Raw genomic sequence first — 11,682 nt, 5'->3', positions numbered from 1 at the left:
TCTTCCTTCGTCTTCAAGAATCATATTATGCAATATGATACATGCATACATTACGTGTTGTAACCTTTTCACTTCATATGACCATGCCCCGACTGATAGTACTTGCCAACGTCTCTTAAGTACACCAAATGTTCGCTCCACATCCTTCCTAGCTGACTCTTGCGCCTTTTTAAACTTTTTCATTTTCGGGTCGTTAGGACATGTAAACGATTTCACAAAAACAGACAAGGGAGGATATATACTGTCAGTAAGATAGTATTCACGCTTATATGCTACCCCATTTGCTTGAAAATGTACATCGTGCGACTTTTGAAGGTAAATATCGTTGAATACCGGCGACTGGTCTAGCACATTGATGTCATTGTTTGCACCAGCTGAACCAAAGAATGCATGTCATATCCAAAGATCATGTGGTGTGATATCCTCTAGAACAATCGTCGGCTCTTTGTGGTAGTCTCTCATGTACTTATCACGCCATGCGTTGGGGCATAATGACCAACCCCAATGCATGCAATTGATACTACCAATCATAATAGGGAATTCATGCTTGCCTTCATGCACCGTGTACAATTGGTGGATATCGTTCATAGTTGGTTTGCGCAAATATCGTTCCCCATAAACCAAACAAATCGTTTTGCAGAACTTGTACACGCACTCCAGCACGGTACGCTCTAACATCCTAAAATACTCGTCTCATATGTCTGCGTCCATGTCGTATGTTAACTGACGAATTGCAGTCGTGTATTTTTGAATGGGAGAGAAACCTTTTATCCGCCTCGCATCCATTTTCCATTGGAAATATGGAAAGCGGCCTTCCAAATCGCCAACAATACGTAAGAATAGTTCATTCTTGATCCGGAACCGACGTCGAAACTTTACGGTGTAGATGGCGTCATCTGAAAAGTAATCTTCTATAAGACGATTATGACCGGCTTCACGATTTCTACGCAACCGCGGCTTTCTTGGTTTAGATCGTGCACGTGATGTTTCGTCTAGTTGGTTTTGAAAGTATACAACCGTTTTCGCCATGACGGAACCGATAAACTTAGCCTCTTCTAAAACCGTCAAATCGAATGATGAATATGATGACATTTTGATTAATATTTTTAGAGAGAATTATAAGGTATGGGTTATATATATATATATATATATATATATATATATATATATATATATATATATATATATATATATATATATATATATATATATATATATATATATAAAACCGTTTGAATCAAAAAAAATAAATAAAAAAAAATAACAGACAAATCAAATGAGGAGTGAGAATGCGACATCCCCACCCCCGCCCCCCCCCCCCCCCCCCCCACCCTCCTTCCCAAGCTTCGTTTCCCGCACTGACGGTGCGGTGTTCCCGCATGCGAGAATCTTCCCGCACCCCTCCCCACATACCATACCGTCCGGTCTTAGTGGTTGCAATAATAAAATAAAACATAAATCTCTATAGGTTGCATGAACATATAAGAATTATTGTATGTTTTCGTTGCACATAATCGTGTGTTAGAATCTCGAAAACCTATCACATTTGATCTATTATTCGTAGATTAGTGCTTGTAGGTACCGTCTACCACCTACCGCAAGAAACAACAGGATCTCCAAGAGCAAGAGATGACATTACGGTGCAATGGTCAAGACAAATATTGATGATGTTCGGTCTGGAATCCTAAGCTTGAAGTTGAAGTACTCACCAAATGTCAATAAAGTTAGGGATGTTTGGAAGGAAGATCACCACAAAGCATGTGCATCAAAAAGTTTATGTATCAAAGTTCTTTTGGCCTCCTTTTTTTGTTGTTCTATGTAGTCTTTATGTCTTTTTATGGGACATGTGGCTTGTCCGGGTGGTCTATTCCTTTCTATTGGTGGGATGTCCCCAACCTACTATCGTAATTTTATTGTATTTTTTTGTTAATAATTTTTTTTCAATAGTTGTCCTTTACTAAAAAACACATGAACTATTAGTATGTTGTCATAAGTGGGTGTTTTCTAGTGTTACATGTTATAGGAACAGGTGTAGTGGCTTATTGCATAATCGTATATGCTAAAGTCTCTTTGTACACAACTGTGGCTTGTTACATGATCCAACTGTTGGGTATTTTGTAGTTCTCAACTATAAAGCCATGATCTCGTTAAGTCTTTAGTGTATGTTATCTCCACTTAAGCAAGTTTTTATGGTTTAAATCGTAAGATGAAGGAGTATGAGTATATATAAAATATAATACCTAAATTCCATTTCTTCTTGGCTCATAAAACATTACACAAAGACACGTAAACTCCATTTGTTTGCTTACAAAACATGCCCAAAAACACACAAATTTAAAAGGTTCAATTTCTTCCAGTAGACTTAGACTTAGCAAACCCAATAACCATGAACATTAAATCCCATGGTTAAACCTAATTTCCAAATGTTAAGTCATAATAGCCATTTCTATGTCCATCGCACAACATAACATCTAGCAAATATCATAGTGACATGAAAAAACAAGACACCATCTATCAAACACAACCAATTTTGGCAATTTTTTAGAACAAAAAAGTCGATATATTGTCACTCACCTAGTATTGTAGACTCTGCTCACATTTAGCCTGTATAAGAATAAGATTGAATTGTAACTTTTCAAAATTAACCAAATAATATTTAACAATGAAATTTATATATATATATATATATATATATATATATATATATATATATATATATATATATATATATATATATATATATATATATATATATATATATATATCAAACTCAACATTGGATACGGAATTACCTTCTGTTTCAAAATTGTTTATGCACGAAGATCTGTAACTTTTCCAATTGCAACTGTTTTTCCTGTATAAGATATTGTTTAATTGTTTAATTGATGACGTCATTTAGGTAAGATTTGTGTAAAATAATATTTTTTTTAAACCATTAAAACGATGTAGTTAATAAGTAAAACCATTATACTTTTTTTTACTGTTTAAAAAAAAAACATTTTTCTGAATTACTTGATTTTGATATTGAGGAAAAATAAAGAAAAACACATTTAGTCACTGAAATATTATTTAGTAATCATAAAATGATGGGAAAAATGGTTTTCTAAATGGTCTACAAGAATACTTTTTTGTATTTTTCCTTTTAGAGTTTAAAAATATTAAAAAAGAATTTTTCACCTTCAGAGCGGAGTGTAAATCGACCAAGTTGTTGAAAGTCTGTGAATTTCTCGATGCATATCATATTAGTCACCTGGGGAAAATATAAAATAAACAACAATAAAATTTTTAATGTCATTCAACAAATTTAAATTTATAAAGCAACAAATGACAGTATTTGAATGTTTTAACTGTACTTTATACATAATTTAATTATAATTAATGAACTTTTTATTTGTAAAAAAAAATTGTAACATAACAAAAACTTATTAAAACCCAAATAAGATTATAATATATATATATATATATATATATATATATATATATATATATATATATATATCTTATAGTTACTTTTACAAAAAAAAATGTAATTTTACTAATCATGGATTTTTTTAAAAAGATTTGTCCCGATAAAATTACACAAAAACAAGGGGATAAAGGAAGAGGTAAGGAAAAAAAATTAACAGTGTATAGAATGGATATGTTAAAGGGGGCAAAGGGCAAAAGGGTCTTTTTGACAAATAAGAAAAGTAACCTGAATACGGCATATGACAGCAGCACCATTCTTGACAAAAAGCACCTTCTTTTTCATTGGTTTTCTGGTTTTAGGATCAAGTTGATGCATCAACTCAATGATCTCACATTCCTCAACAACAGAGTGAATATGCAATATAGCTTTGTATCCAGCAGTGAAAATAGCCTATAATTAAAAAGAAAAAAAAATCCATAAACAATAAATAATAATTAAATCCAAGATGAAAGATTTATTTAAGGTGAATACATTTTCCAACAACTCAAGAATTTGCAACTGAGCTATGAACTCATGAACCACTGGTATTGGTTTTTCTGCAAACAAAAAAAAAAAGAAAAACATCAACAGTTTGTTTCGTTTTATTAAAGTAAAAGTATATGTTTATTTATTATTAATATTAGAAAGAAAGGAAAAAGAAAATATAATATAATATAATATAATACCAATACTGCAAAGAACAAAGCCTGAAAGTATGTCTTCTTCTTCAATCCCAGATACTCTGACACGTAGATTCTCACCGGGGCCCGCACTCCTCACTCTATCCTCATCCATAAATAGAGCAAGAACTTTCACTTGAACCTGCATATGGAATTTACAGATATGCCCTTTTAGATCTATTATTAATGTTTGGAAAATGAAATTGAAAATATCTACCCAATTACTACTACTATGCTATTGCTATAATATAATTAATACACAAATAAATGGAGAATACCTTGTTTGGCATTATGAGAAGATTATTGCCTTCACGTATGCTACCAGATTCAACTTTTCCCATAACAACAGTTCCCATGTCCTTAAACTTGTCAATAATAGGCATTCTGAAATATTTAAAATTAAAAATTTTCAAGTTACAAAATAAATAAATAAATATATTAAATTCACTTTGTTCTATATATAACATTTGATGAAATGTAGTTACTGTTCATAAGCTCATGTTAGTCTGTCATGACAATGAACAGTGACTTTTAGAAAATGACAGAAATGGTCCCTGTTTTGAAAAAAATAGCTTCAGAATTGGTTCGTGTGTTACAGAAAGTATCCTCATCTAATAAAAAATTACAAACTGGTCCCTCTGTATATTTTTTTTAAAACCGACAGAATCAGACCCTGTTTGTAACTTTTTGAAAATGACACAAATGGTCCCTGTTTTGAGAAACTATCCTCATCTAATACAAAATTACAAACTGGTCCCTCTGTATATTTATTTTAAAACCGACAGAATCAGACCCTGTTTGTAACTTTTTGAAAATGACACAAATGGTCCCTGTTTTGAGAAACTATCCTCATCTAATACAAAATTAAAAACTGGTCCCTCTGTACATTTTTTTAAAAAACTGACGGAATCAGACCCTGTTTGTAACTTTTTGAAAATAACACAAATGGTTCCTGTTTTGAAAAACTATCCTCATCTAATACAAAATTACAAACTAATCCCTCTATTTTTTAAAAAACTGACGGAATCGGACCCTGTTTGTAACTTTTTAAAAATAACACAAATGGTTCCTGTTTTGAGAAACTATCCTCGTCTAATACAAAATTAAAAACCGGTCCCTCTATATTTTTTTAAAAACCGACAGAAATGGACCCTGTTTGTAACTTTTTGAAAGTGAAACAAATGGTCTCAGTTTTGAGAAACAACTTCAGATATGGTCCATGTGTAAAAAAATTATAAAATTTTACCGAAATGGTCCCTATGTACATTTTTTTTTAAAACTAACAGAACAAAGAAGCAACCAAGTCCAACATCAGAGTAATGCAGTAACACAAAGGTTTACTAATAAGACCATTATAGAAGGGATATATATATATATATATATATATATATATATATATATATATATATATATATATAAAAGAAAAAAGGAAAAATAAGTAGAAAAGATATTATTATATAAAATACCTAAATGGAGCAGTTGGATCACGAAGAGGAACTTCAATAACATCAAGAGCTTCAAAGAGACATTGACCATTGAACCAAGGGCATATTTTCTTGTCCATTCTTGTTTGCATATTAGTTCCAAAAAGACCAGATATTGGAAGAAACTGAATATCTGCAACCATTTTTTTTTTAAAATATATATATTACTACCATTATTTATAAAACCTTACCAGAAAAGAACAGTATCAAAAATCTGCAAAACCTTAAGGCATTGTACTTTGAAAAATCTACCTAATTATAGCAGTGAAAACTGCTTTGTATTTTGATGGAAACTGTTAAAATTAGGTAGATTTTGTCAAAGAATAATGTTGTAATTAAAGCCATATGCTACACAATAAACAAATAAAATAAACTATGTTGCTATATATTAGCTTCTATTTAACACAACCTAAACACCTTTCATCTTATCTCAATCAACCTAAATGATTCTTAATAACTAACAAAAATATGTAAAAAAGTTAAAAGCATTTTTACCTTTTTTAACATTGTATCCTGAAGATTTCAAGAAAGGAACCATTTTCGATTCAATTTCATCATACCTAGAAAAACAAGCAGGGCATTTTAGTAAATACAAGAATTAGATTCCTGTTATATATACAAAAGAGAAAGAAAAAAAAATAGTGGTTGACTAAATAAAACACCTCTCTTTTGACCAGTTAACAGTTGGATCATCCATTTTATTGACAACAACCAAGAGCTTAGTGACACCCAAAGTCTTTGCAAGTTGAACATGTTCACGAGTTTGTCCACCTCTCTCATATCCAGTTTCAAATTCTCCCTTTCGAGCAGATATGACCTAATAAATAAATAATGTGAATGTGATAACAATTTAAGTTATTATATAATTAAGTTAAGTTATCATAATAAAGGTAAAAGTAAAAAACAATAACAAGATTTTTTTAAGCAAAAAAGGTTTACCAGTACTCCTATATCAGCTTGAGAAGCACCCATAATCATGTTAGGTACATAACTTTTATGCCCCTAAAAGATAAAACAATTTCATATAATTAGTTAAATTGAAGGGCTAAATGCAAAAAAAACAACTTAATTTAATTTATTTCTATGTTACAGCATTGTACTTTGAAAAATCGACCTATTTATTGCACTGAATTTCCAAATTTTTCTTATTAGAGAATCTCCAATGGTTAGCCTCTAAAAAGCTTTTTACTTTTGCCACATTATAATTCTACTAATCTTTATTCATAAAATATATACTCTCTCCAATGTTCACCTTTTAAAAAGCTTTTTTTTAGAAATTAACTAAAGTATATTTATCATCAATCATCATATATTCTATAAACTACCCTCATATGATTTTACATTTTTTAAGTATATGTCATATTTTTGAAGACTAATAACATTTTAATAAATAAAAAATGATTAAATAGTACTTTATGGTAATGTTTTTTAATCTTTGGTATTTTTATCATTTGAAAATTCTGAGAATTACTTTTTTATGGTATGATTTTCAATAAAACATATTTAAATCTATTTTGTATATATATTCAAGTATATTAAGTAAGAAAAGATAAACTAATATCTACATATGATTAGGGTGTAAATTTAATTGTTATGAAATGCAAGGACCAAAATGGACAAAGCATAAAAGAAAATTAAAAGTTTAGAGAATATTAAGTTGTTGTGGTGACCACGCAAAAAAAGTCATATTCAGTAAAAAGTTTTAGAAAAAAGATACTCTTAGAACACTGTATTTTGAAAAAAATATATATCACTATAGTCTATAGTAGTGAACCTTGGTTTATATTTAGATGAAATTGCTACAGTTGATAGATTTCTCATGGGAATAAATGAAAGTAGGATTCTATAATAAAAAATTCAATGAATGCATATTACTATTTCTTACATTTGACAAGAAATATACTACTCAAGTGGCATCTTTTATTAAAAGCCCTTTTAGGAAATACTGAAAGAGATATCTAAGTAATTGCACTTTTTTTTTCTCATGATGACTATAAAGTATAAACAAATAATATATTCTCTTTTTCTATTTTGCTACTTCAAAAATATAATGGAAAAAAAGAGTTACTTACAGGTGCATCCAATATGGTGAAACGTGTAGTTTCTGTCTCAAAATGTGCACGTCCAACTTCAACTGTTTTCCCCTGAAATGAAAATTTAACATTATAGAAATTCATATGAAACAAGGTTAAATTTTGGAGCTCAAATTTTATTAATTTAATAATTGAAAGCAATACCTTTGCTCTCTCCTCTTCATTGGTATCCATAATGTATGCCATGTACCTAGTGTGAATTAAAAGTGAAAAAAAAAAAAATAAACATCATGAGAAAAATAAAACAAAGCACCTCAATGAAAAGTGAAAAACCACAATAATTTAATAATTTCATAAACCCTGGGCAAAACTGTCAAACTTGTTTTATGTGAGTAGATTCTTAACATCATACCTAACCATCTAAAAAAGAAACAAAAGATTCCACAATCAAGGATTCTGTTAGGCCTAAGTTGGTATGTAAAGGGTAGTTTTGGAATTTTCTTCTAGGTCCAAAAGTGGGCATAGAAATATGACCCTTGACTTGTAGGGTTTTGAAAAGATATTGAATCAATCATTTAACATGACTCTTGTAAAAACACACTAAGCATTTCAGTATACTTTTGCTATTTTCTCCTCATTAATTAGCACTTTTCAATATTAGGAGTTATATAACTTTTAGAACTATTTATCCATCACAACTCACTCAAATATTCTTCCAACATTCATGAAGTTGCATCTCTAGGTTGATTATAATTTTTTTTAATTTAAAAGAAGAGAAACATTGGGATTTAAAGCAGCCATGTTAAAAAGATAAAGGTTAAAGAAGCAATAGGATTGAAACTAAAGGGTTGAAGTTAAAATGTGTAGAAAATATAAATAGCTGACTATATTGGAAAATTAAAAGGATTACATTATATCAGCTTAGATAAAATAAAAAGAAAGCCTCTTAATGATAGATTCGAGTTTGTTCATTAAGAATTTCTCTTCAACAATCTCAAGTACTCTAAAGTCTTTCTTATATTTCATTAAACATTGCTTGTTGATGATTATTTGTGTGTAAATCTGTAGATTCAACTGTTAATTACATCCTAAACGAGACAAATTAGAATAATAAACACTTTGTATTGTTTAAGCTTTTCAAAGATCTGTTACTTTGAAAATTTTAACACGTCCTATTAGAAGCAGATATCCACCCACACAACAGCATTGTGAAAAGACGAATGAACATTGTTAAAAACATTAATGCAGCCAATTATTAAAAGACTAGAACAACTTACCAGCTCTCTCTACTCTTATCCTTGGCTTCTTTCTCATATTTTTGAATTGTACGCTCATCAACTTGGCCACTGAGGTAAAGTATCTGGCCTCCAATGGTAGATTTTCCAGCATCTTTAGCACATATGATAAAACAAATTTGTGTCAGATGATGAGTTACAAGAGCTCAATATTAAGGTGGCTAAAAAAATTGATTTGTTGTGCTATAAGACTACTGAATGTGAGAAAGAACTTAAATGATATTTTGTCCTAGGTAGTTAAGATGGTGCCTAAATAAACAAATAAATATAACAAAGAAAACGGATGAGAGAGGAAAACAGTTTCATGAAGTACTGCTTGTGATAAAAAAAATGACCTAAAAGAGGACACTTGTCATTGAAGACAACATAAGAGAATAGTTTGATGGTAAAGATTCATGTAATCAATAAAAAAACATAAGTAAAGTATGAAGTTGAGAAAGGAGGGCTACATAATCAAAAACCATGTTATAATCGGCTATGAAGATGGATGGAAACATGTGTTTAATACTTTAATATGCATTAGATTAAGAGTTCAAAACTGCATATATAAATCAAAGCAGAACTATGAAGAACAAGTTGAAAATGTGAGAACTAAAGATTTAGAATCATAACTAGATCAAAAGTATGCTATGCAAAACCCAAAAAAGTTTGAGTGCACAAATAACTAGATCAAAAGCCAATATGTCAAAATCAAAACTAGTTCATATGCACTACGAAATTAACAACTTAAGAAATTAACTCACCAACATGACCGATGAATACCACATTTAAGTGTCTCTTCTTATTCTTCTCATCATCAACAGGTTCTGGAGCAGAAGTTGCTTGCTCTTTCACTGGAATCAAATGAGATTTATGCTTTTTGAGAAATTAGATAATGATAATCTTGAAACAATTCAGAAAAGTACATATCTCTGCTTTAGAACAAACATCTTAAATGGAATGTGGACATAAACAAAGAGTATCTATCATATAACAGACCTGCAATGGCAGCTTGTGGATCAGAATGCCCTGTGTGGGGGTTAGCATCCTCCTCCATGTGGGAGTCGGTTTGTGACTCATTCCTCAAATCTGCACAGACAAAAAGGTAAAAGCTATTTAGATTCATGGCAGAAAGACTCAACTGAAATTAATGGGGAGAGAAAAGAGAAGAGGATAGAAAGGCCAAACTGAAGGAACAGATTCTCCATACCTTCTTCCAATTTATCCAGAGCTATGGATTCTTGATGCTCCCCACCATTCTCATTAGTCACCATGTTGCTATCTTCACCTAGCATTTAAACAAAAGAATATAATAACATCACAGAAACTTAAGTATCTCCGAATCTCCTTTATACTTCAATCATTGAGAGTACTATACGAAACTATTTTTCAGAACAAATCCACAAGGGAACAAAATCTGAAAACATAACTAGAAGAAGAGACTTCCTAAATCCTAAGTCTAGAAGAACTTCTACATATCAGTATACAATTCCTAAAATCAGAAAGTACGAATCTACAAAAACTCTTTATGCTTATGAAATCAGATCAAGGAAACCTACCAGATGAGTCCAGTTGCAAAGCGCGAATGTCCTCCTCGATATTATCTGCGATTGAAAGAAAGAAAAAAAGTTCAGTATTCCGCTTAAATTTTACAAATATTTTAGGGATTAAGAGACAAAATACAAAAAGAAAATCCGATTAGTGAACTACAAGTAAACAGATATGAACGATGTAACGATGATTAAAACGGATTGAAAACAAAACTATAAACTGATTGAAATAGAGAAAACCTTACCCATTTGTTGAACTGCGATAAACGCGTTTTACGAAACAATCAGGAATTGTCGTTAAACCTGAAGTAAAAGGAAGAAAATTATGCCTTTAAATTGAGTAGAGGAGATGAATCTGAGAGTGGGAGAGAAGTTACTAGCAGATAAACGGCGAGATGTTGGGCGTCGCTGCTGAAAGACTGTAGAAGCAGAAAATTGTGTAAAGAATTCAGAGGTTTAGGCTTTCTTATGAATTTCGGGTTGGCATCGCTTTGATATTTTATTATATATTTTTAACGAAAACATTTAGGGTTTGTTGAAAACTTTTTTTTTTATATATTTTCAGAAGATAAAGTTGATTTTTTATTTTAGTTTGTCGAAAAATATTTTTAGTTTTAGCTTTCTATAAAAATTTAGAAAATATGTTTGTTGAAACCTCAGAGTTTTTATTTTTATTTTACAAATTTAGAAATTTGGGATAACTTTGAAGAAATATTTTTCTAATTTATATAAAGCTTTGAAAAAAGAATATTTTTATTTTCTTTGATTTCTTAAAAACTAAATCAGCAAATGTGTTTTTAAAAGTTTTATATTCATTTGAAAAATTTTATGAAAAAAATGGAATTTTTTCCATAATCAAGTGCACCTTTACTTTTTGAAATAGGGAAATTTTCACTGGAACCTAACTATCTTTCGTATTTTTGTTTAAATGGTCCTTCGTGATTATTTTTTGCATTTAAATAGCTTTTACTTGTAAATGACCGGTCACTTTGGTACTTTAAGCCATATTTGAAGGTAATACTACTGTGTGGAGTGCCAACTAAGCGGGTGAGTCAGCATCGAGTCATAGACGAGTGGACTCGTCTTCCACCTAAGCTGACACTTAATCCGGTTTAATACCTTCATTAACTGCTACATACCTACCAACCACCCTTAGAGGACAAGGAATCGTCGGTGGTGGGGGCATAAAGCACCATCACAAACCCGTGGGGCT

The 11,682-nt window shown here is 30.6% G+C and overlaps 1 protein-coding gene across 2 annotated transcripts; it reads right to left on the bottom strand.

Annotated features, from left to right (window-relative positions):
* Nucleotides 1-2,223: 2,223 nt before the first annotated feature.
* LOC111887166 (uncharacterized) lies at nt 2,224-10,956 on the bottom strand. 2 transcript variants are annotated; one of them, XM_052768303.1, is made up of 21 exons: nt 10,847-10,956; nt 10,715-10,772; nt 10,479-10,523; nt 10,130-10,207; nt 9,919-10,008; nt 9,684-9,773; nt 8,923-9,034; nt 7,850-7,895; nt 7,685-7,756; nt 6,552-6,614; nt 6,275-6,429; nt 6,108-6,172; nt 5,595-5,745; nt 4,407-4,512; nt 4,135-4,270; nt 3,941-4,005; nt 3,695-3,859; nt 3,178-3,250; nt 2,793-2,854; nt 2,575-2,604; nt 2,224-2,471 (listed from the first exon to the last, which is right to left on the bottom strand). In XM_052768303.1, exons 2-19 carry the CDS (start codon nt 10,716-10,718, stop codon nt 2,811-2,813), a joined length of 1,560 nt encoding a protein of 519 aa, XP_052624263.1. In that variant the 5' UTR covers nt 10,719-10,772; nt 10,847-10,956; the 3' UTR covers nt 2,224-2,471; nt 2,575-2,604; nt 2,793-2,810. The 2 variants fall into 2 exon arrangements, with proteins under 2 accessions (XP_052624263.1, XP_052624262.1); XM_052768302.1 differs by having other exon boundaries at nt 2,224-2,604.
* Nucleotides 10,957-11,682: the final 726 nt, after the last annotated feature.

This window comes from Lactuca sativa, chromosome 2 (assembly GCF_002870075.4).
Source record: "Lactuca sativa cultivar Salinas chromosome 2, Lsat_Salinas_v11, whole genome shotgun sequence".
NCBI classification, from domain to species: Eukaryota; Viridiplantae; Streptophyta; class Magnoliopsida; order Asterales; family Asteraceae; genus Lactuca; species Lactuca sativa.
This window is presented reverse-complemented; position numbering and strand designations above follow the sequence as displayed.